This window comes from Somniosus microcephalus, unplaced genomic scaffold (genome assembly GCF_052327205.1).
Source record: "Somniosus microcephalus isolate GS21.2 unplaced genomic scaffold, FLI_Smic_1.0 unresolved_chr1, whole genome shotgun sequence".
Lineage (NCBI taxonomy): Eukaryota > Metazoa > Chordata > Chondrichthyes > Squaliformes > Somniosidae > Somniosus > Somniosus microcephalus.
The window spans coordinates 46,076,345-46,102,099 of NW_028225179.1; the positions used below are offsets into that span (position 1 = coordinate 46,076,345).

Consider the following 25,755-nt stretch of genomic DNA (forward strand, 5'->3'; position numbering starts at 1 on the left):
GCACTGCTGTTGATTGCAGAAAAATTTAAATTCCACAGGAGAACTCAGCACAAAGATGAGAGCAATGCTGAGTATCTTACGGAACTACGCAAGCTATCAAAGCACTGCCAGTTCGGAGCAGGACTGGCAGATACCCTATTGGACAAATTTGTCTGTGGACTCCTGAGTGAAGGAACACAGAAGAAGTTACTCTCAGAAAAAGAGCTGACGCTAGATAAGGCTTTCAGCGTGGCAGTATCGTATGAAGCAGCAACCAGGGGAGCTGCAGAAATTCAACAAAAACCACAGGAATACGGCACCCACGAAATGACACGGGGATTTGCAAAATGTTATCGCTGCGGCAGAACTAACCATGACCAGAAGGACTGCTGGTCCAAAGACAAAATTTGCAGACAATGCGGGAAGATTGGACACATTGCACGAGTTTGCAGGTCTGGGAAGAAGACCAGTGACAACAAAATGGCTACTAAGAAACCGTACAAGAAAGTACAAAAGATGACGGACAGTAGTTCCGAAGACCAGATGAGCGATAGTGAATCCGGAAACAGGAGACTAAGCTATTTTCACACATACCCTTGAGAGAGACATCCATCGTCTTGATGACGTATACGGGGCAAAAAGTATACCCCAGAGGAAAAATAAGGGTGCCTGTCGAATACAATGGCAAGAAAATACGGAAATTGTATCTCTACATACTGCCAAATGGTGGACCACCGTTATTGGGACGGGAATGGATCAGGAAGATAAACTTAGATTGACATTCCATTCATGCAATGACGGTGGACAGTAAAAAAGATGAAGACGTCACTCCTGGACGATTGTCAACAATCTTAGCTAACGCCAAAGAGGTATTTCAACAAGAACTGGTCACGCTTAAAGGCGTAACCGCCTCGATAAAAATAGAAGAGAATGCAGTTCCCAAGTTTTTCAAAGCAAGACCGGTACCATATGCAATTCGCCCAGCCGTCGAGGCAGAGCTGGAGAATCTGGAGAAGGCGGGCGTGTTGTCTAAGGTCAACTGGAGCGAGTGGGCGACACCCATCGTTCCTGTCATGAAGAAAACGTTAAGCAATAAGTCCGGAGAGCCAAGGAAGATTCGCATCTGTGGGGATTTCAAGGTGACGGTGAACCCAGTCCTTCACACAGTACAATATCCTCTTCCAAGGATAGAAGACATCTTCGCCTCACTGTCTGGAGGGAAGCGTTTTACAAAAATTGACCTAGCACAAGCATATTTGCAGATGGAGGTTGAAGAGTCCTCTAGGAAGTATCTCACGACAAACACTCACAAAGGTCTTTACCAGTATCATCGATTGGTATTCGGAGTAGCATCGGCTCCGGCGATATGGCAAAGAGCGATGGAACAAGTCCTGCAAGGGATTCCGGGGACTCAGTGTTACTTGGACGACATCCTTGTAACAGTTGAAGATGACAGTGAACACCTTAACAACCTAGAACAGGTGCTCACTAGACTACGGGAACATGGGCTGCGAGCCAACCGCCCCAAGTGCGAATTTTTAAAGAAACAGATATCGTATTGTGGCCACGTGATTGATGAAGAGAGGTTACAGAAGTCCCCTGACAAAATTGAAGCAGTTGTTAAGGCCCCAGCGCCTGAAAATATGTCGCAACTGAGGTCATTCCTCGGGTTGGTGAATTACTATCATAGGTTTTTGCCGAATTTGTCGACAATTCTGCACCCACTGAATGCCCTGCTACGAACGGGGGTAGCATGGAAATGGAGCGATGATTGTAAGCATGCTTTTCAGAAGAGTAAGGACTTAATCACTTCAAGGGAAGTATTGGCTCACTACAACCCAGCACTGCCAATCAGGCTGGCGTGTGATGCGTCTCCCTATGGCATCGGGGCGGTACTGTCACGTAAATTCCTTGATGGTATAGAGAGGCCGATAGCTTTTGCGTCACGCTCGTTAACTTCTGCCGAGCGTAACTACGCCCAGGTTGACAGAAAGGCCCTCAGCCTAGTGTGGGGGGTGAAGAAGTTCAATCACTGTCTGCACGGTCAAAAATTTACTCTACTAACCGATCATCAACATCTTGTCTCCATTTTCAACCCTCAGAAGGGCGTACCAACAATGACGGCACAACGGCTGCAGAGATGGTCCCTTTTCCTAGGGGCACACCAATATGACATCAAGTACAAAGGAACTAAACAGCATGGAAATGCTGATGGATTGTCACACCTACCGTTGCCGACGGTGGAAGAAGAAGACATTGCAGTGGATCCAATGGAGTTATTCCACTCGACCATAGTCGACTGTCTCCCTGTGACGAATGCAAACATAGAAAAGGAAACACGGAAAGACCCGACACTATCACGGGTCTATGATTTAACGGTGAAGGGATGGCCGGCACATGGCGAACCACTGCTGCCAGCATTCTCACTGAGAAGAGAACAGCTGTCAGTGTGCAGAGGAACCTTGATGTGTGGATCCAGAGTAGTAATTCCACCTAAGTTGACGGATAGAGTACTCAATGAGCTTCATGAGGGTCATCTGGGTGGGGTAAAAATGAAGAACTTAGCCAGAGCGTTTGTGTGGTGGCCGGGAATCGATAGAGAAATCGAAGAGATGACCAAGAGCTGTGCAGGATGCCAGAAGGTCCAAAACGCCCCACCACAAGCTCCTCTGCATCCATGGGAGTGGCCCTCATCTCCATGACAACGGGTGCACATTGATTTTGCTGGTCCCTTCATGGACTCGATGTTTTTAATTGCGGTGGATGCACATTCAAAGTGGCCAGAGGTAATAAAAATGTCCTCAACCACCACGGAAAAAACTATCACAGTTTTGCGAACCATATTTGCCAGGAATGGGCTGCCTGAACAGATTTGCTCTGACAATGGACCACAGTTTGTGTCTGAAGAGTTCCGAAGGTTCTTAAAGAACAATGGCGTTAAGCATTACACATCTGCCCCATATCATCCAGCCACTAATGGATTGGCCGAGAGGTTTGTCCAAACATTCAAGAAGGCTATCAAGGCAATGTGTAATGAAGATATACCCCTACAACACAAGGTGGACAACTTCTTGTTTGCCTACCGGAATGCGACACATGCGGTTACCAACCAAACTCGAGCCATGATGTTGTTCAATCGAAGACTACAATGCCGCTTGGATTTGGTTAAGCCAAACGTCCGAAGAGATGTGGAGAACAGGCAGTTTCAGAATATGAATGAAAGGCCGACCAGGAGTTTTAAGATAGGTCAACCAGTTTTGGCCCGGGACTACCGCACTGAGAAATGGCAGCCAGGAACGATTTGTACACGGCAAGGACCTCTCATGTATACCGTGGACGTTGGGGAGAGCATTGTAAGACGCCATGCTGACCAGATTCTAGAGTCACTGGAAAACGTCAACTCCACACCACGATCTGATACACCTGGTAATGAAATTGACGTTCCAATTGCAGCTACCGCAGAACCGGTAATATTGGAAGCAGATGAACCAAACAAAGACATTGATCCCGACGCAACATTGCCAGAAGAACCTGATACCCCAAAGAGGCGTTATCCAGACAGAATCAGGAAGCCTCCTCAAAGACTGAACTTATAATTGCTTAAACTTAACCAACGTATCTAGCAACAGTAATTGAGATTGTAATTCATTTTTATTTAGTTGTTAAATGAATGTTATGTACTGTTTATCTAAAAAGGGAGGAATTGTTGTGTATGTACCTTTAAGAGAATAACTGGTCTCAGACTGCAGTACCGGCAGTGACCACCCCGGTATAAAAGGCGCTAGATAGCCTCTGTTGTTTAGTTTTCACGACTGACTTCCACCAGTAAAGACTTGTTTGTTTTCACTCCTGCTGGTCCGTGTCTCAATCATTCACGGACTTAACAAGTGTATCGAACGCAATGTGACACCCGGTCCCAGAGGGAGAAAGGACAGTGCATCTAACACACGGTGACACCCGGTACCAGAGGGGGATAGGACAGTGTATCTAACGCACTGTGACACCCAGTCCCAGAGGGGGAAAGGACAGTGTATCAAATGCACTGTGATACCTGGTCCCAGAGGGGGAAAGGACAGTGTATCTAACGCACTGTGACACCTGGTCCCAGAGGGGGAAAGGACAGTGCATCTAACGAACTGCGTCACATGGGCCCAGAGGGCAAAATGTTTGTGTATCTAATGCACTGTGACACCCAGTCCTAATGGGGGAAAGGACAGTGTATCTAACACACTGTGACACCCGGTCCCAGAGGGGGAAAGGACAGTGTATTTAAAGCGCTGTGACACCCGGTCCCAAAGGGGAAAGGACTGTGTAGCTAACACACTGTGACACCCGGTCCCAGAGGGGGAAACGACAGTGTATCTAAAGCGCTGTGACACCCGGTCCCAGAGGGGGAAAGGACAGTGTATCTAAAGCGCTGTGACACCCGGTCCCAGAGGGGGAAAGGACACTGTATCTAACGCACTTTGACACCCGGTCCAAGAGAGGGAAAGGACAGTGCATCTAACACACTGTGACACCCGCTCCCAGAGGGGAAAAGGATTGTGTAACTAACACACTGTGACACCTGGTCCCGGAGGGGGAAAGGACAGTGTATCTAACACACTGTGACACCCGGTCCCAGAGGGGGAAAGGAAAGTGTATCTAATGCACTGTGACACGATGTCCCAGAGGGGGAAAGGACAGTGTATCTAACACACTGTGACATCCGGTCCTAGACGGGGAAAGGACAGTGTATCGAACGCACTGTAACACCCAGTCCCAGAGGGGGAAAGGACAGTGTATCTAACACACTGTGACACCCGGTCCCAGAGGGAGAAAGGACAGTGTATCTAACGCACTGTGACACCTGGTCCCAGAGGGGGAAAGGACAGTGTATCTAACACACTGTGACATCCGGTCCTAGAGGGGGAAAGGACAGTGTATCTAACACATTGTGACACCCGGTCCCAGAGAGGGAAAGGACAGTGTATCTAATGCACTGTGACACTAGGACCCAGAGGGGGAAAGGACAGTGTATCTAACACACTGTGACATCCGGTCCCAGAGGGGGAAAGAACAGAGTATCTAATGCACTATGTCACCCAGTCCCAGAGGGGGAAAGGACAGTGTATCTAACGCACTGCGACACCCTGTTCCAGAGGGAGAAAGGACAGTGTATCTAACGCACTGTGACATCCGGTCCCAGATGAGGAAAGGACAGTGTATCTAATGCACTGTGACACTATGTCCCAGAGGGGGAAAGGACAGTATATCTAACACACTGTGACATCCAGTCCTAGAGGGGGAAAGGACAGTGTATCTAACGCACTGTAACACCTTGTCCCAGAGAGGGATAGCACAGTGTATCTCATGCACTGTGACACCCAGTCCCAGAGGGGGAAAGGACAGTGCATTTAACGCACTGTGACAACCGGTCCCAGAGGGGGAAAGGACAATGTATATAAGGCAGTGTGACACACAGTCCCAGAGGGGGAAAGGACAGTGTATCTAACGCACTGTGACACCCGGTCCCAGAGGGGGAAAGGACAGTGTATCTAACGCAATGTGTCACCCAGTCCCAGATGGGGAAAGGCCAGTGTATCTAATGCACTGTGACACCCGGTCCCAGAGGGGGCAAAGACAGTGTATCTAACGCACTGTGACACCCGGTCCCAGAGAGGGAGAGGACAATGTATCTAATGCACTGTGAGACCCGGTCCCAGAGGGGGAAAGGACAGTGTACCTAAAGCACTGTGACACCCGGTCCCAGAGGGGGAAAGGACAGTGTATCTAACGCACTGTGACACCCAGTCCCAGAGGGGGAAAGGACAGTGTATCTAACGCACTGTGACACCCGGTCCCAGAGGGGGAAAGGACAGTGTACCTAACGCACTGTGACACCCAGTCCCAGAGGGGGAAAGGACAGTGTATCTAATGCACTGTGACACCCGGTCCCAGAGGGAGAAAGGGCAGTGTATCTAAAACACTGTGACACCCAGTCCCAGAGAGGGAAAGGACAGTGTATCTAACACACATAAGAACATAAGAACATAAGAAATAGGAGCAGGAGTAGGCCAATTGGCCCCTCGAGCCTGCTCCGCCATTCAATAAGATCATGGCTGATCTGATCCTAACCGCCAATCCACTATGACAGGACTATCTCCTGAATCTAACAGCATTAGACACACGAAAACAGGAGCAGGATCAGGCTACACGGCCCCTGGGCCCGCTCCGCTACCCACAGGGCCATGACCTATCCGAACCTAGGCTCATGTCCAAATTCCTGCCCGCTCCCCGTAACCCTTAATTCCCTTTTCTACTAGGAAACTGTCTATTTCTGTTTTAAATTTATGTAATGATGTAGCTTCTACAGCTTTTTGGGGCAGCATATTCCATGGACCTACCACCCTCTGAGTGAAGTAGTTCCTCCTCATCTCAGTTTTGAAAGAGCAGCCCCTTATTCTAAGACTATGCCCCTAGTTCTAGTTTCACCCATCATCTGGAACATCCTCCCTGCATCCACCCGATCCAACCCCTTCATAATCTTATATGTTTCAATAAGATCGCCTCTCATTCTTCTGAACTCCAATGAGTAGAGTCCCAATCTACTCAACCTCTCCTCATATGTCCATCCCCTCATCCCCGGGATTAATCGAGTGAACCTTCTTTGTACTGACTCGAGAGCAAGTATGTCCTTTCTTAAGTATGGACACCAAAACTGTATGCAGTATTCCAGGTGCGGTCTCACCAATACCTTGTACAACTGAAGCAATACCTCCCTATTTTTATATTCTATCCCCCTAGCAATGAAAGCCAACATTCCATTGGCCTTCTTAATCACTTGCTGCACCTGCATACTAACCTTTTGAGTTTCGTGCACCAGGACCCCCAGATCCCTTTGTACTTCAGTACTTTCAAGTTTCTTGCCATTAAGATAATAACTTGCTCTACGATTTTTCCTGCCAAAGTGCATAACCTCACACTTTCCAGTATTGTATTCCATCTGCCAAATCTCTGCCCACTTACTTAGCCTGTCTATGTCCCCTTGTAGGTTTTTTATGTCCTCCTCACTCACTACTTTCCCTCCCATCTTAGTATCATCTGCAAACTTTGATATGTTACACTCGGTCCCCTCCTCCAAATCGTTAATATGGATTGTAAAGAGTTGGGGACCCAGCACTGACCCCTGCGGAACACCACTGGTTACTGATTGCCAGTCTGAATATGAACCATTTATCCCAACTCTCTGCCTTCTGTTAGATAGCCAATCCTCTATCCATGCCAGAATATTACCCCCAATCCCGTGATTTTTTATCTTAAGCAATAATCTTTTGTGTGGCACCTTGTCAAATGCCTTTTGGAAGTCTAAATACACTACGTCCACTGGTTCACCTTTATCCACCCTGTATGTTACTTCCTCAAAGAACTCCAGCAAATTTGTCAAACATGACTTCCCCTTCATAAAACCACGCTGACTTTGTCACCCGGTCCCAGAGGGGGAAAGGACAGTGTATCTAACACACTGTGACACCCAGTCCCAGAGAGGGATTGGACAGTGTATCAAATGCACTGTGACACCCGGTCCCAGAGAGGGATTGGACAGTGTATCTAATGCACTGTGACAGCCGGTCCCAGAGAGGGATTGGACAGTGTATCAAATGCACTGTGACACCCGGTCCCAGAGGGGGAAAGGACAGTGTATCTAATGCACTGTGATACCTGGTCCCAGAGGGGGAAAGGACAGTGTATCTAACACACTGTGACACCTGGTCCCAGAGGGGGAAAGGACAGTGTATCTAATGCACTGTGACACCCAGTCCCAGAGAGGGAAAGGACAGTGTATCAAATGCACTGTGACACCTGGTCCCAGAGGGGGAAAGGACAGTGTATCTAATGCACTGTGATACCTGGTCCCAGAGGGGGAAAGGACAGTGTATCTAACACACTGTGACACCTGGTCCCAGAGGGGAAAGGACAGGGTATCTAATGCACTTTGACACCCGGTCCCAGAGGGGGAAAGGACAGTGTACCTAACGCACTGTGACACCTGGTCCCAGAGGCGGGAGGGACATTGTATCTAACACACTGTGACTCCCGGTCCCAGAGGGGAAAGGACTGTGTATCGAACACACTGTGACACCCGCTCCCAGAGGGGAAAAGGACTGTGTAACTAACACACTGTGACACCTGGTCCCGGAGGGGGAAAGGAAAGTGTACCTAACACACTGTGACACCAGGTCCCAGGGGGGGAAAGGACAGTGTATCTAATGCACTGTGACACGATGTCCCAGAGGGGGAAAGGACAGTGTATCTAACACACTGTGACATCCGGTCCTAGAAGGGGAAAGGACAGTGTATCGAACGCACTGTAACACCCAGTCCCAGAGGGGGAAAGGACAGTGTATCTAACGCAATGTGACACGAGGTCCCAGAGGGGGAATGGACAGTGTATTTAACGCACTGTGACACCCGGTCCCAGAGGGGGAAATGACAGTGTATCTAATGCACTGTGACACTAGGACCCAGAGGGGGAAAGGACAGTGTATCTAACACACTGTGACATCCGGTCCCAGAGTGGGAAAGAACAGAGTATCTAATGCACTGTAACACCCGGTCCCAGACAGGGAAAGCACAGTGTATCTAATGCACTATGTCACCCAGTCCCAGAGGGGGAAAGGACAGTGTATCTAACGCACTGCGACACCCTGTTCCAGAGGGAGAAAGGACAGTGTATCTAACGCACTGTGACACCCGGTCCCAGAGGGGGAAAGGACATTGTATATAACGCACTCTGACATCCGGTCCCAGAGGAGGAAAGGACAGTGTATCTAATGCACTGTGACACGATGTCCCAGAGGGGGAAAGGACAGTATATCTAACACTCTGTGACATCTGGTCCTAGAGGGGGAAAGGACAGTGTGTCTAACGCACTGTAACACCTTGTCCCAGAGAGGGATAGCACAGTGTATCTCATGCACTGTGACACCCAGTCCCAGAGGGGGAAAGGACAGTGCATTTAACGCACTGTGACAACCGGTCCCAGAGGGGGAAAGGACAGTGTATCTAACGCACTGTGACACCCGGTCCCAGATGGGGAAAGGACAGTGTATCTAACGCACTGTGACACCCGGTCCCAGAGGGGGAAAGGACAGTGTGTCTAACGCACTGTGACACCCGGTCCCAGAGGGGGAAAGGACAGTGTATCTAATGCACTGTGACACCCGGTCCCAGAGAGGGAAATTACAATGTATCTGATGCACTGTGAGACACGGTCCCAGAGGGGGAAAGGACAGTGTACCTAAAGCACTGTGACAACCGGTCCCAGAGGGGGAAAGGACAGTGTATCTAATGCACTGTGACACCCGGTCCCAGAGGGGGAAAGGGCAGTGTATCTAACGCACTGTGACACCCGGTCCCAGAGGGGGAAAGGACAGTGTACCTAACGCACTGTGACACCCGGTCCCAGAGGGGGAAAGGACAGTGTATCTCATGCACTGTGACACCCAGTCCCAGAGGGGGAAAGGACAGTGTATCTAATGCAATGTGACACCCGGTCCCAGAGGGAGAAAGGGCAGTGTATCTAACACACTGTGACACCCAGTCCCAGAGAGGGAAAGGACAGTGTATCTAACACACGGTGTCACCCGGTCCCAGAGGGGGATAGGACAGTGTATCTAACGCACTGTGACACCCAGTCCCAGAGAGGGAAAGGACAGTGTATCAAATGCACTGTGATACCTGGTCCCAGAGGGGGAAAGGACAGTGTATCTAATGCACTTTGACACCCGGTCCCAGAGGGGGAAAGGACAGTGTACCTAACGCACTGTGACACCTGGTCCCAGAGGTGGGAAGGACAGTGTATCTAACACACTGTGACACCCAGTCCCAGAGGGGGAAAGGACAGTGAATCTAACACAATGTGACACCCGGTCCCAGAGAGGGAAAGAACAGTGTATCTAATGCACTGTGCCATCAGGTCCCAGAGGGGGAAAGGACAGTGAATCTAACGCACTGTGACACCCGCTCCCAGAGGGGGAATGGACAGTGTATCTAATGCACTGCATCACACGGTCCCAGAGGGGGAAAGGTTTGTGTATCTAATGCACTGTGACACCCAGTCCTAATGGGGGAAAGGACAGTGTATCTAACACACTGTGACACCCGGTCCCAGAGGGGGAAAGGACAGTGTATCTAACACACTGTGACACCCGATCCCAGAGGGGGAAAGGACAGTGTATCTAACGCACTGTGACACCCGGTCCAAGAGGGGGAAAGGACAGTGTATCTAACACACTGTGACACCCGGTCCCAGAGGGGGAAAGGACAGTGTATCTAACACACTGTGACACCCGGTCCAAGAGAGGGAAAGGACAGTGTATCTAACGCAGTGTGACACCCGGTCGCAGATGGGGAAAGGACATTGTATCTAACACACTGTGACACCCGGTCCCAGAGGGGGAAAGGACAGCATATCTAACACACTGTGACACCCGGTCCCAGAGGGGGAAAGGACAGCATATCTAACACACTGTGACACCCGGTCCAAGAGGGGGAAAGGACAGTGTATCTAACGCACTGTGGCACCCGGTCCCAGAAGGGAAAGGACAGTGTATCTAATGCACTGTGACACCCGGTCCCAGTGGGGGAAAGGACAGTGTATCTAACGCACTGTGACACCCGGTCCCAGAGGGGAAAGGACAGTGTATCTAACACACTGTGACACCCGGTTCCAGAGGGGGAAAGGACAGTGTATGTAACGCACTGTGACCCCCGGTCCCAGAGGGGGAAAGGACAGTGTATCTAACACACTGTGACACCTGGCCCCCCAGAGGGAAAGGACTATGTATCTAACACAGCATGACACACGGTTCCAGAGAGGGAAAGGACAGTGTATCTAACGCACTGTTACACCCGGTCCCAGAGGGGGAAAGGACAGTGTATCTAACGCACTGTGACACCCGGTCCCAGAGGGGGAAAGGACAGTGTATCTAACACACTGTGACACCCGGTCCCAGAGGGGGAAAGGACAGTGTATCTAACACACTGTGACACCTGGTCCCAGAGGGGGAAAGGACAGTGTATCTAACACACTGTGACACCCGGTCCCAGAGGGGGAAAGGACAGTGTATCTAACACAGCATGACACACGGTTCCAGAGAGGGAAAGGACAGTGTATCTAACGCACTGTGACACCTGGTCCCAGAGGGGAAAGGACATGGCCTCGAAATTCAGTAGCGTGCGCCAGCCGTTAGCGCCTTAGGAGGAGTAGATCTCGAGCGCTAGGCGCTTAGCGCCCGGCCGCAGCGCGATCTGCGCCTCGCCCCAACTTCAGTGGACATTTAGCGCCGGCGCAAAGTCTTTGCGCGCGCCCTGCTGCGCGCGCAGATTATGACGTCATTTCCTCGTGCAACGCCCTTTGTGCGCCCCAAACCAGAACTTCAGTCGCCCCGGCCCACTGTGCGCCGGGCGGCCCTAACGACTGTGGAGTGGAACGGTACACAGCCGAAGCGGGCCGCGGGGAGCGCAAATTAAGGGCACTTACCCTGCACTATAAAGGGCTGCCATTTTGCAGCAATCACTCTTGTGCAACGGATTTTTTGAAAAAAAACAAGGAAGGGAGCTTACTGCTTTGGGCCAACACTAGGACAGGTATTTTTGGCTTCAGGCCACAGCTTGGCAATTCGCCTTCACTGATATCTCATTGTTTGCCAGCATGTTATGGGGGCTGCATGGGGTGCCAATGCTGTGTTTCAGGATTATGTCGGAAGGGCTCGCAGATGCTGGGTTAGAGGGGCAGCCCTGGCTAGACGCAGAGGGGGCAACAGGCGTCGGCAACATGGGCCTTACCCACACAGGCAATACCGCCAGCAGGTCTCGTATCTCAACATGACTGGCGCGCAATGTGTTAGGAGGCTGCGATTCAGAAGGGAGGTGGTTGCAGAGATCTGCCATCTGCTTCACAGAGATCTGCGTCCACAGCTGAGTTGCAGGACGTCTCTGTCGGTGGAAGTGAAGGTGACGGTGGCTCTGAACTTCTATGCCACCGGCTCCTTCCAATCAGCTGCTGGGGACATTGCTAACATATCCCAGTTCGCCGTCCATTGCTGCATCCACCAGGTCACCAATGCCCTTTTCAGAAGGAGACGCCAATTCATCTCCTTCCCCATGACCCTGGAGAGGCAGCAGCAGCGTGCAGTGGGATTTGCAAGAAACGCGGACTTCCCCATGGTGCAGGGCGCCATTGACTGCACGCATGTGGCTTTGCGGGCACCTGTGGACCATCCCGAGGATTACCGCAACCGGAAGGGCTACCATTCCCTCAACGTACAGCTGGTGTGTGACCACAGGCAGCGCATCCTAGCTGTCAATGCCCGCTTTCCAAGCAGCAGCCACGATGCCTTTATCCTGCGACAGACTACTGTGGCTGATATCTTCCAGGCACAGCCTCACCCAAGAGGATGGCTTATCGGGGACAAAGGCTATCCTTTGTGTACCTGGCTCATGACCCCGCTCCGCGCGCCCAGGACCCCTGCTGAAGAGGCATACAACGAGAGCCATTAAGCGACTAGGAACATCATAGAACAAACAATTGGTGTCCTCAAGCAACGTTTCCGCTGCCTGGATTGTTCCGGCGGATCTCTGCAGTATTCGCCAGAGAGAGTCTCCCAGTTCGTGGTCGTTTGCTGCATGCTGCACAACCTGGCTATCCGCAGGACTCAGGCACTGCCACCTCACGCTGGAGCACCACCTCAGGAAGAGGAGCAGGAGGAGCATGAGGAGGAGGAGGAGGAGGAGGAGGAGGAGGAGGAGGAGTACCAGGCCAGGAGGGAGGCACAAGGTCCAAGGGCCGCCCGTCGGCGGCTTATTGAACGTCACTTCTAGGCCCCCTGTCAGGGCATGGCTTGTGCCAATGAAAGAACATGAACATTGCAGCCGCTCCGCAAGCCCTCAGCCGCTTAAGGCAACAAACACTTCAAAGATCAAACATGGACAATATGAATAAATAAAATGCTTTATTGAACAAACTCAGGGCCCTTCCCACATGAAACCCAAAAACAGACAACACCCCCCAAAAAACAGTCACACATTAGGACAGTGTATCTAATGCACTGTAATACCCAGTCCCAGAGGACTGGCTGGGGAGGAATAAAACATTTGAACAAAAATGGCCTTCATCCTCGGCCTTAACAGAACAACCATCCCCAGAAACAAGACAACCATCCCCAGAAACAAGACAACCATCCCCAGAAACAAGACAACCATCCCAATATAAACAAACATTTGTCCACACCCTCTACTTTGTGGCCTGCGAGGGCGATTCCTTGTCCAGCCTTTGGCGGCCCCTGGCCGCCCTGCTGCTCCTTCTCAAACCGTGGCCAGTGGCTGCAGCAAGGCTGGGGGAAGGCTCCTGAGGGGCACATGTCGTCACGGCAGATGCCCTTGGGGGTCGGCCTAGACGAGGTCTGGGCCTCGAGGGGCCGGCTGGTGAATGCTGCAGCTGTGGCTGGCCAGCATCAGTCGGACCAGCATCTTGTGGCAGCTCCACTGGGGGAGTGACTGTGGCGGCTGGAGGAATGGGGGCAAGCTGGCGTATGGCAGGCCGCCGCTGGTCAAGTGACACACTGGCACTCGCCCGGGCCCGCCCTGCAGCATGCGCTGCCATGTGCCGAACGACAGACCGCTGTGCTGCTACAGCGCGGCGGGTGTCCTGGCGATGCCTGGCTGACGCAGCGAGTGTGGCAGCAGTGAGTGCCCGTGCTGCCCTGGTCTGTGACCGCATCAGACCAGCCAGTGACTGCACGGCACCACTGATCAGCTGCCCACTCGCTGCCTGTGCTGCCACGAATTCGGCACGACTCGCGTCCTGTGCTGCCCCGAATAGCTCCAAACTCCTGGCCTGTGAGGCCCCGAACTCAGCCACACTATGAGCCAGGGACTCGATGGCCTCAGGCATCCGTGCCACAACCCCCATGAGCTCGGTGTGCCGGCGCTCTGAGTCCACGGACATTTGATCGAGGAGGCGCAGCTCCTCGGAGTTGACCGTCGGCGGACTGGAGGCCGGACTCTCCCTCTGGGGAGAAGGCCGCCGAGCTGGCCGACCCTTCCCGCATTGCTGGATGCCACTGGGCCCAGCAACTACACCCCTCTGGGAAGAAGGCCGCTGAGCAACCGCACACCACCTGCATTGCTGCACGCCACTGGTCCCAGGAGCGACACTCCCCTCCGACACTTCCCCCACGCTCTCCTCCAGGGAAGACGTGTCCCCTACATTGGCATCCCCTGGCGCGGGTGAGGGTTCCCCTGATGGGCCGCCTTCCTCTTCCTCTTCCTCCTCTTCCGAGGGGCTGTCAGTGGCAGCTTCAGGGACCTCCTCCTCACCATCTGAAAGCAGGAAGGGACAAGAGTAGCTTTAGATTGAGGAGAGGGCGTCAGCGAGGGAGGCATGAGTGGTGGCATTCAGCGCATTGGTCGGACAGTGGCAAAGGATGTAGATCTGATGCGCAAGTGGGACGAGAGAGGTCCAAAAGGTGATGTCCTTACCATTGGTGCCCAGAACAGGGTCGGCATCTCCACTGGCAACGGGGCCAATCACCCGGGCTCCCATGAGGCGACCCACGCGCTCTTCCAGGTCAGTGAGCTGCTGGATCTGGGGACCGCCTCCCCCGGTCTCAGTCAGGCTCTTCTGATTGTGGGCCAGCTTGGCCTGCAAGAGAAAGGACGGCCTCTAAGTACAGTGTGTAGCCCTGATCTGGTGTGCAGCCCTGATCTGGTGTGCACTGCCTCCCATGGTCGAATAGCTTGGCCAGTGTGGAGCCCTGATCTGGTGGGCACTGCCTCCCATGGTCAAATAGCTTGGCCAGTGTGGAGCCCTGATCTGGTGTGCACTGCCTCCCATGGTCGAATAGCTTGGCCAGTGTGTCAAGTGCAGAATGTGCAATTGATGTTCATGCCAGTCCCATAGCTGCTGGATGAGGGCTGGCCATTAGGGCTTTCAGGTCCCTTTGCCCATAATGTGAGGTGCACATGCAAGGATGAGGAGGACACTGGAAAGGGGACTCACCCTGACAATCCTCGTGAGGTCATTGAACTTTTTTCTGCATTGGATACAGTTCCTGGGGACCTCGCTGTTGGCTGTCACCCTGATGGCGACCTCCCTCCAGGCTTCCCTGTAGACGCTGGTGGCAGGCTTCTTCCTACTGTCCGGGAACAGGTGTTTGCGTCTCCTCTCCAAAGCCCTAACCAGCACCCTCAAATCATGGCCAGTGAAGCGCTGCGCTCGTTCACGGGCCTTCTGCATCTTTCCCGGCGCTATTTCTGTTCAGCAGCAGTGTTTAGGCCTAGCTGGAGGGCTGCAGTGTCCAGGGCGTGGCAGCAGACGAACTCGACCCTTCCCCCTTTAAGAGCTGGCCGGCGCCAGGGTGTCTGCTGTCAATCAAAAAATGACCGCACCTGCGCTGCACCCGGCCTCGGCGGTTTAGCTCAGCAACGCCGGCTTTGCGCCTAAAGATAGTTGTGGAACGCCAGTTTTAGCGCTCGAGCAAACTCTTAGGGCGAAGCTACTGAATATCGGCGAAGTGGCCTCGACTTTGCGCCGGGCGCAAACTTTAGCGGCCGCCCGACTTTTCCGCCCCAAAAGTGGCTATACTAATTTCTAGGCCAGTGTATCTAACGCACTGTGACACCCAGTCTCAGAGGGGGAAAGGACAGTGTATCTAACACACTGTAACACCCGGTCCCAGAGGGGAAAGGACACTGTGTCTAACGCACTGTGACACCCGGTCGCAGAGGGGGAAAGGACAGTTTATCTAACACACTGCAACACCCAGTCCCAGAGGGGGAAAGGAGGGTTTATCTGTGTCCTGTGCAAACACGTGTGCAGGAAGTGTCTCCAGCTGCAGCTACTCGAAATCCGCGTTTAGCTGAAGCTGCAGCTGGAGTCACTGTGGAGTATCCGCGAGGCTGAGATCTTCGTGGATCGCATGTTTACCGAGGTGGTCACACCGCTGGTAAAGAATGCACAGGCAGACAGTGAATGCGTGACCGCTTGACAGAGTAAAAGAACTAGGAAGGTAGAGCAGGAGTCCCCTGGGTCCATCTCCCTCTACAACAGATTTTCCATTTTGGATACTGTTGGGGGAGATGGTTTCTCAGGGGAATGCAGCAAGAGCCAAGTCCGTGGCACTACGAGTGGCTCAGCTGCACAGGAGGGGAGGAACAAGAGTGGGAGAGCAATAGTGATAGGGGATTCTATCGTAAAGGGAACAGATAGACGTTTCTGTGGCCGCAGACGTTACTCCAGGATGGTATGTTGCCTCCCTGGTGCCAGGGTCAAGGATGTCACTGAGCGGCTGCAGGACATTCTGAAGGGGGAGGGTGAACTGCCAGAGGTCGTGGTCCATATCGGTACCAACAACATAGGTAGAAAGAGGGATGAGGTCCTGCAGGCAGACTATAGGGAGCTAGAGAATAATTAAAAAGCAGGACCTCAAAAGGTAGTAATCTCAGGATTTCTCCCAGTGCCATGTGCTAGCGAGAGCGGAAATAGGAGAATAGACCAGATGAATGCGTGGCTGGAGAGATGATGTAGGAAGGAGGGATTTAAATTCCTGAGACATTGGGACCGATTCTGGGGAAGGTGGGACCTGTACAAGCTGGACGGGTTACATCTCGGCAGAACCGGGACCAATATCCTCGCAGGGGGGTTTACTAGTGCTGTTGGGAAGGATTTAAACTAGTTTGTCAGGGGGCTGGGAACCTAAGTGTGGGCCCGGAACGGAGAGAAACAAAGCTGGAAGTGCAAGTTAGAAAAGTAGTCAGCAAAACTAGTAGGGAGCAGAAACAAAGGCCAACAGTAAAGAGGGTCAAAGTGCAGCAAAATATTAAACAGGCAAAGTTGAAGGCACTTTATCTAAATGCATGTCGCATTCGCAACAAGGTGGATGAATTAATGGCACTAATAGAAGTAAATGGGTATGATGTAATTGCCATTACAGAGACATGGTTGCAGGGTAACCAAAGCTGGGAACTGAATGTTCCAGGGTACTCAACATTTAGGAAGGACAGACAAAAAGGAAAAGGAGGTGGCGTAGCGCTGTTAATAAGGGATGAGATCGGTACGGTAGAGATAAAAGATCTTGCCTTGGCAGATTGTGTTGTAGAACTGGAATCAGTTTGGGTGGAGCTAAGAAACAGCAAAGGGCGGAAAACATTGCTGGGAGTTGTGTATAGGCCAACAAACAGTAATGGTAATATAGGGCACAGTATCAATCAAGAGATTAGAAGTGCATGTAATAAGGGCAATACAGTAATCATGGGGGACTTTGCACTCCCTCCATGGCAAGAACATCCTTCCTCAGATAAGGCGACCAAAACTGCACACAATACTCAAGGTGTGGTCTCACCAAGGCCGTGTACAACTGCAGCAAGACATCCTTGCTCCTGTACTCGAACCCTCTCGCTATGAAGGCCAACATACCATTTGCCTTCTTAACTGCCTGCTGCACCTGCATGCTTACCTTCAGCGACTAGTGCACAAGGACACCCAGGTCCCGTTGCACTCCCCCTTCTCCCAATCTATTGCCGTTCAGATAATAATCTGCCTTCCTGTTTTTGCCACCAAAGTGGATAACCTCGCATTTATCCACATTATACTGCATCTGTCATGCATCTGCCCAATCACCCAATCTGTCCAAATTATATTGGAGTTTCTCAGCATCCTCCTCAAAGCACACACGCCCACCCAGCTTTATGTCATCTGCAAACTTGGAGATATTACATCTAGTTCCCTTGCCTAGATCATTAATACATATTGTGAATAGCTGGGGTCCTAGGACCGGTCCCTGCGGTACCCCACTAGTCACTGCCTGCCACTCGGAAAAAGACCCGTTTATTCCAACTCTTTGCTTCCTGTCTGTCAACCAGTTCTCTATCCAAGTCAGTACCTTACCCCCAATCCCATGTGCTTTAACTTTACACGCTAATCTCTTATGCGGGACCTTATCGAAAGCCTTCTGAAAGTCCAAATACACATCCACTGGTTCTCCCTTATCTATTCTACCAGTTACATCCTCAAAAAATTCCAGTAGATTAGTCAAGCACAATTTACCTTTTGTAAATCCATGTTGACTTTGTCCGATCCTGTCACTGTTTTCCAAGTGCTCTACTATTACATCTTTTATAATGGACCGGTAAGCATTTTCCCCATGTCAGGCTTACCGGTCTATAAGTCCCCGTTTTCTCTCTACCACCTTTTTTGAATAGTGGGGTTACATTAGCTACCCTCCAATCCATGGGAACTGTTCCAGAGTCCATCGAATTTTGGACGATGACCAGCAATGCATCTACTATTTCTAGGGCCACTTCCTTAAGTGTATCTAACGCACTGTGACACCCGGTCCCAGAGGGGGAAAGGACAGTATGAGTTACTGAGTGACAGTGTGAGGGAGCTGGATTAACATCAGTAGAGATACAGTCATTAACACAGGGTGCCGGGGGAGAGGGGTTACTGAGTGACTGTGTGAGGGAGCTGGATTAACATCAGTAGAGATAGTCAGGAACACAGGGCGCTGGGGGAGAGGGGTTACTGAGTGACAGTGTGAGGGAGCTGGATTAACATCAGTAGAGATACAGTCATTAACACAGGGTGCTGGGGGAGAGGGGATACTGAGTGACTGTGTGAGGGAGCTGGATTAACATCAGTAGAGATAGTCAGGAACACAGGGCGCTGGGGGAGAGGGGTTACTGAGTGACAGTGTGAGGGAGCTGGATTAACATTAGTAGAGATAGAGTCAGTAACATGGCGCTTGGGGAGAGGGGTTACTGAGTGACAGTGTGAGGGAGCTGGATTAACATCAGTAGAGATACAGTCAGTAAAACAGGGCGCTGGGGGAGAGGGGTTACTGAGTGAGAGTGTGAGGGAGCTGGATTAACATCAGTAGAGATACAGTCAGTAACACAGGGCGCTGGGGAAGAGGGGTTACTGAGTGAGTGTGAGGGAGCTGGATTAACATCAGTAGAGACACAGCCAATAGGACACTTCAAATTGCGACTTTATACCGTATATACAGTGCAGTATTCTGGAAATATACAGAGTAGGGTTAGAGTACAGAGAACATTGTATCACATAAACACTGTACCACTCAGAGAGGGACAGTAACTGCAGGTCTCTATACACCCACCACCCCCTCGAATCCGAATCACACCCACGGATAATTAACCCACGTCTCATTATTATACACTCATATTTTTTTTGAAACTCCGCACAGTGGAGGGAGGGCACACAGCCGCTTCGATCCAACCGCGCTCTTCGCGTCCTCTCTACCGGTTCGCGGGACATTCGACCAAGGGGTGCATCGCCAGCGCCATTGGCAGCACCTTCCCGACTGGGGCTGCGAGCTGTATCGTGGGCAGTGATGGGGCGCGGGTTTCCCGGGCCTTTCCGAAGCCCCTCCCCAGTGGTACTGAGGCCAACAGCAGCTCCCCCTTCCCCCCACCCCGGGTGCGAGAGCAGGACAGGCCGGAGATGGAGCCTGGGCCTGTCCTGCTCTGTGTGTGGGGTCAGTCCCCACGCCGGGTGAGAGAACCTGTTCAGATGCCGAGCCAAACTCGCTCTACGCTGAATTAGTGGCCTTGGTTCGCCCGAGGAGTAAATGAAAGCCAGAGGAGGAGGAGGAGGAGGGAGAGAATTAGGAAGAGGAGGAGGGGGGGGAGGATGAGGAAGAGGAGGAAGAGGTAGAGGATTAGGAGGAGGAGGAGGAGGAAGAGGAGGGAGAGGAAGAGGAGGAGGGAGAGATTTGGAAGGGGAGGAGGAGGGGAGGATGAGGAAGAGGTAGATGATTAGGAGGAGGAGGGAGAGGAGGAGGAAGAGGTAGAGGATTAGGAGGAGGAGGAGGGGGAGGATGAGGAAGAGGGAGATTATGAGGAGGAAAGAGGAGGAGGGAGAGGAGGATGAGGAAGGAGAGGATGAGGAGGAGGGAGATTATGAGGAGGAAGGAGATTATGAGGAGGAGGAGGGAGAGGATTAAGAGGAGGAGGGCGAGGAGGAGGAGGGAGAGGATGAGGAAGGAGGGAGATTATGAGAAGGAGGAGGAAGGAGAGGATTAAGAAGAGGAGGAGGGAGAGGAGGAGGAGGGAGAAGATGAGGAGGAAGGAGAGGAGGAGGAGGAAGGGGAGGAGGAGGAGGGAGAGGATTAAGAAGAGGAGGAGGAGGGAGAGGAGGAGGAGGGAGAGGATTAGGAGGAGGAGGGAGCGGATTAGGAGGAGGAGGAGGAGAAGAGGAGGGAAAGGATGAGGAAGGAGGGAGATTATGAGGAGGAGGAGGAGGGAGAGGCGACTCCGGCTCCCAGTTCAGGCCCAACTTACTGCTGCTTGGTGCCGGGCGCGGTGAGGAACTGCGCCTCGCCTGCCTGGCACTGCCCCTGCGACCAGGGTGCGCCGGGGACCTCGCCAACCGGCGGGGCCTCGCCAACCGGCGGCTCTTGGGGGGCAACGCTGGGCGGCGCCCCCTCCTCGGGGTGCGTGCGTTGGTGCCGGCGCAGGCCCGAGCGGCCGGCGAAAGCCTTCCCGCAGCGGGGGCAGGGGAAGCGGCGGGGGGCGGCAGCGGCGGCGGGAGGCGGGGTGGACGGGGAGGCGGCGGCGGCAGCGGACTCGTCGGCCGGCGGGGGCGGGTGCGCCCGCTGGTGGCGCCGCAGGGCCGCCCTGCCCTCCAGCACGGCCGGGCAGAGCGGGCAGGCCTCCTGGGCGTGGGCGCGCTCATGCTTGCGCAGGCTGGAGGAGACCACGAAGGCCTTGCCGCAGCGGCCGCAGCGGTAGGGGCGCTCCCCTGTGTGGGTGCGCCGGTGCTTGGTCAGGCCGGCCCGCTCGGCGAAGGCCTTGCCACAGTCGGGGCAGGGGTAGGGCCGGGCACCGGTATGGGCCAGCCGGTGGCGCTTGAGGTCCCAGGAGGCGGCAAAGGCCTTGCCGCAGTCGGGGCAGGGGTGAGGGCGTTCACCGGTGTGGGTGCGCCGGTGGAGGGCCAGGTCGGCCGGCTGGCGGAAGCTCTTGGGGCAGCGGTCGCAGGCGTGGGGCCGCAGGCCGGCGTGGCAGCGCTGGTGGCGGCGGAAGGAGGATGGGTCGGCGAAGAGGCGGCCGCAGGCGGCGCAGAGGTACGGCCGTTCGCCCGAGTGGGTGCGGCGGTGGTTGCGCCAGGACGAGCGCTGGGTGAAGCTCTTGCCGCAGTCGGGGCAGCGGTGGGGCTTGTCGGCGGCGTGGATGCGCTGGTGGCAGGCCAGCGAAGAGGAGCGAGCAAAGGCCTTTCCGCAGGCCGCGCACAGGAAGGGCCGTTCGCCGGTGTGTCGCTGCCGCTGGTGGCTGCGCAGGTCCTTCAGCTCGGCGTAGGCCCGGCCGCACTGCCCGCAGGCGTGGGGCCGGTGGCCGGCGTGGGCCCGCCGGTGCTTGCGGCAGACCGAGGGGTCGGCGAAAGCCTTGCCGCATTCCGGGCAGGTGAAAGGCCGCTCGCCGGTGTGCCGCCGCTCGTGGACCCGCAGCTTGGCCGGCGTGGCGCATGCCTGGCCGCAGTGGGCGCAGCGGCAGGGGGGGCGGGGGCCGGCCCCGTGGGCCTGGGTGGCGTGCACCCGCAGGCAGACGGCCCGGGCAAAGAGCTTGCCGCACTCCGGGCAGCCAAAGGGTTTCTCGCCCGTGTGCGAGCGGCCATGGGCCCGCAGCTCCGCCGCTGTGCGGTAGGCCTTGACACACAGCGTGCAGGGAAAGCGCCGGGGGGCGGATGCAGCCCCGCTGGCACGGGGGTGCGGGCTTGCGGCGGTGTTGGCGTCCATCTCGTCCTTGTTGGCTTCCATGTTGACGTTCATGTTGGCGTCCATCTCGTCCTTGTTGGCTTCCATGTTGACGTCCTTGTTGGCGTCCGTCTCGTCCTTGTTGGCGCCCATCTTGACGTTCTTGTTGGTGTCCATCTTGACGTTCTTGTTGGCGTCCATCTTGACGTTCTTGTTGGCGTCCATCTTGACGTTCTTGTTGGTGCCCATCTTGACGTTCTTGTTGGCGTCCATCTTGACGTTGTTCTTGGCGTCCAGCTTCACAGCGTTGTTGGCGCCGGTCTTGGTGCCGCCCTTTGGAGTGGGCAAGGACGACAATGCTGCTGCCCCCTTGGCGTGGTGGGCAATGCGGGCGTGGGCCCGCATGCGGGCCAGCGAGGGGAAGGTCTCGCCACAGTTCGAGCAGATGTAGGGCCCCCAGCGCCGCTGCTTGGGGGGGTCGCCGCCCCCGCCGCCTTGCACATCCTTGCGCGTCTTCTTCGCGGGCTCAGGGGCCAACGTCCCCTGCCCTTCCGAGGTCATCGTTTCCCCACGTCGACCACTCGATCCTGCGGAGCGACAGAGAAGAGGAGGGGTGTTAGAAAGCGCGGAGAAACGTGGCGTCCAGAGAGTGTGACCGCTCCGGGATTGAGCCCCACTTGCATGCAGGCAGGCGCAGTGCCGGGAAAGGCCCAGGCTCAGTCCCCGGCCTACATCTTCACGCAGAAGAATCAAGAGAAATTTACAGAAGGAGGCCATTTTCCCATCGTGTCTGCGCTGACCAATAATGAGCTATCCAGCCTAATCCCACTTTCTGTAGCCTTGTAGGTTACGGCACTTGACGTGCACGTCCATAAAAACATAGAAGATAGGAGCAGGAGTAGGCCATTCGGCCCCTCGAGCCTGCCCTGCCATTCAATGAGATCATGGCTGATCTGATCTTGGCCTCAACTCCACTTCCCTGCCCGCTCCCCATAACCCTTGGCTTCCCTATCGTTCAAAGTACTTTTTAACTGCGATGAGGGTTTCTGCCTCTACCACCCTTTCAGACAACTGCAACAAGGATGTCTTGCTGCAGTTGTACAGGGCCTTGGTGAGACCACACCTTGAGTATTGTGTGCAGTTTTGGTCGCCTTATCTGAGGAAGGATGTTCTTGCCATGGAGGGAGTGCAGCGAAGATTCACCAGACTGATACCTGGGATGGCAGGAATGACGTATGAGGAGAGATTGGGTCGATTGGGCTTATACTCGCTGGAGTTTAGAAGAATGAGAGGGGATCTCATTGAAACTTATAAAATTCTAACAGGACTAGAGAGCCTAGATGCAGGAAGGATGTTCCCGATGGCGGGGGAGTCCAGAACTGGGGTCACAGTCTAAAGATAAGGGGTAAGCCATTTAGGACAGAGATGAGGAGGAATTTCTTCACCCAGAGAGTGGTGAACCTGTGGAATTCTCTACCACAGAAGGCAGTAGAGGGCAATTCATTAAATATATTCAAGAAGGAGTTGGATATATTTCTTAAGGCTAAAGGGATCAAGGGGTATGGGGAGAAGGCAGGGACAGGGTACTGAGTGTGGATGATCAGCCATGATCTCATTGAATGGCGGAGGAGGCTCGAGGGGCCGAATGGCCGACTCCTGCTCCTATCTTCTATATTTCTATGTTCCAGACCCCCACCACCCTCTGGGTGAACAAAGTTCTCCTCAACTCCCCTCTAATCCTTCTACCAATGACTTTAAATCTGTGCCCCCTGGTTATTGACCCCTCTGCTAAGGGAAATAGGTCCTTCCTATCCACTCTATCTAGGCCCCTCATAACTTTATACACCTCAATAAGGTCTCCCCTCAGCCTCCTCTGTTCCAAAGAAAACAACCCCAGCCTCTCCAGTCTTTCCTCATTGCGAAAAATTCCCCAGTCCAGGCAACATCCTCATAAATCTCCTCTGTACCCTCTCTAGTGCAATCATATCCTTCCTGTAATGTGGTGACCAGAACTGTACGCAGTACTCTAGCTGTGGCCTAACTAGTGTTTTACAGTTCAAGTATAACCTCCCTGCTCTTGTATTCTATGCCTCAGCTAATAAAGGCAAGTACCCCCGTATGCCTTCTTTACCACCATATCCACCTGGCCTGCTAACCTTCAGGGATCTGTGGACATGCGCTCCAAGGTCCCTCGGTTCCTCTACACTACTCAGTGTCCTACCATTTATTGTGTATTCCCTTTCCATGTTAGCCCTACAACTCTCTCTCTCTATATACAGTGTTCCTACTGTTCCTCTACATAGATCTACATATACATTCCCCTCTCGCTATACAAACCCAGCCATCCCCACCCCGTCTCACCCCAGGTTCTCCCAGCCCCATCCCTCCACCCCAGGCCCCTCTCTCCAACCACAGGCCCCCACTCTCTCCAACCCAGGGCCCCCCTCTCTCCAACCCCAGGCCCCCCTCTCTCCACCCAAGGCCCCCTCTCTCCAACCCAGGCCCCCTCTCTCCAACCCCAGGCCCCCTCTCTCCAACCCCAGGCCCCCCTCTCTCCAACCCCAGGCCCCCCTCTCTCTCCAACCCCAGGGCCCCCTCTCTCTCCAACCCCAGGGCCCCCTCTCTCTCCAACAGGCCCCCTCTCTCCAACCCCAGGCCCCCCTCTCTCCAACCCCAGGCCCCCTCTCTCCAACCCCAGGCCCCCCACTCTCTCCAACCCCAGGCCCCCTCTCTCTCCAACCCCAGGCCCCCTCTCTCCAACCCCAGGCCCCCCTCTCTCCAACCCCAGGCCCCTCTCTCTCCAACCCCAGGCCCCCCTCTCTCTCCAACCCCAGGCCCCCCTCTCTCCAACCCCAGGACCCCCTCTCTCTCCAACCCCAGGCCCCCTCTCTCTCCAACCCCAGGCCCCCCTCTCTCCAACCCCAGGGCCCCCTCTCTCCAACCCCAGGGCCCCCTCTCTCTCCAACCCCAGGCCCCCCTCTCTCTCCAACCCCAGGCCCCCCTCTCTCCAACCCCAGGACCCCCTCTCTCTCCAACCCCAGGCCCCTCTCTCTCCAAACCCAGGCCCCCCTCTCTCCAACCCCAGGCCCCCCTCTCTCTCCAACCCCAGGCCCCCCTCTCTCCAACCCCAGGCCCCCCCTCTCTCCCCAACCCCAGGGCCCCCCTCTCTCTCCAACCCCAGGCCCCCCTCTCTCTCCAACCCCAGGGCCCCCTCTCTCTCCAACCCCAGGGCCCCCTCTCTCCAACCCCAGGCCCCCCTCTCTCTCCAACCCCAGGCCCCCCTCTCTCTCCAACCCAGGCCCCCCTCTCTCCAACCCCAGGGCCCCCTCTCTCTCCAACCCCAGGGCCCCCCTCTCTCTCCAACCCCAGGGTCCCCTCTCTCTCCAACCCCAGGGCCCCACTCTCTCTCCAACACCAGGGCCCCCTCTCTCTCCAACCCCAGGGCCCCCCTCTCTCCAACCCCAGGGCCCCCCTCTCTCTCCAACCCCAGGCCCCCCCCTCTCTCCAACCCCAGGCCCCCCCCTCTCTCCAACCCCAGGGCCCTCTCTCTCTCCAACCCCAGGCCCCCTCTCTCTCCAACCCCAGGGCCCCACTCTCTCTCCAACCCCAGGGCCCCTTCTCTCTCTCCAACCTCAGGGCCCCCTCTCTCTCCAACCACAGGCCCCCCTCTCTCTCCAACCCCAGGGCCCCTTCTCTCTCTCCAACCTCAGGGCCCCCTCTCTCTCCAACCACAGGCCCCCCTCTCTCCAACCCCAGGCCCCCCTCTCTCTCCAACCACAGGCCCCCCTCTCTCTCCAACCCCAGGGCCCCTTCTCTCTCTCCAACCTCAGGGCCCCCTCTCTCTCCAACCACAGGCCCCCCTCTCTCTCCAACCCCAGGGCCCCCTCTCTCTCCAACCCCAGGCCCCCCTCTCTCTCCAACCTCAGGGCCCCCTCTCTCTCCAACCCCAGGCCCCCCTCTCTCTCCAACCCCAGGCCCCCCTCTCTCTCTAACCCCAGGCCCCCCTCTCTCTCCAACCCTAGGG

General features: G+C 54.5%; 2 protein-coding genes across 2 annotated transcripts in view; both read right to left on the reverse strand.

Annotated features, from left to right (window-relative positions):
- Positions 1-12,959: 12,959 nt before the first annotated feature.
- Positions 12,960-19,326, reverse strand: LOC147094899 (uncharacterized). Its single transcript, XM_085974247.1, has 2 exons — positions 19,283-19,326; positions 12,960-14,369 (listed from the first exon to the last, which is right to left on the reverse strand). The coding sequence occupies exons 1-2, from the start codon at positions 19,324-19,326 to the stop codon at positions 13,256-13,258; spliced, it is 1,158 nt and encodes a 385-aa protein (XP_085830373.1). The 3' UTR covers positions 12,960-13,255.
- LOC147094900 (uncharacterized) overlaps positions 18,993-25,755 on the reverse strand; it is a 17,126-nt gene continuing 10,363 nt past the window's right edge. The window contains exon 2 of the mRNA XM_085974528.1: positions 18,993-22,318. Within this exon, the coding sequence (XP_085830654.1) occupies positions 20,319-22,292 (1,974 nt within the window). The 5' untranslated portion in view covers positions 22,293-22,318 and the 3' untranslated portion in view covers positions 18,993-20,318. The remainder of the gene's footprint in view (positions 22,319-25,755) is intronic.

Excerpts from the sequence above, each read along its gene's own strand:
- LOC147094899 (XM_085974247.1), bottom strand. The coding sequence starts at position 19,326 with ATGGCGCTGGCGATGCACCCCTTGGTCGAATGTCCCGCGAACCG. Across the intron at positions 14,370-19,282 it reads GTCGAATGTCCCGCGAACCG|CTACTCTTGTCCCTTCCTGC; the intron begins GTAGAGAGGACG and ends CTCAATCTAAAG.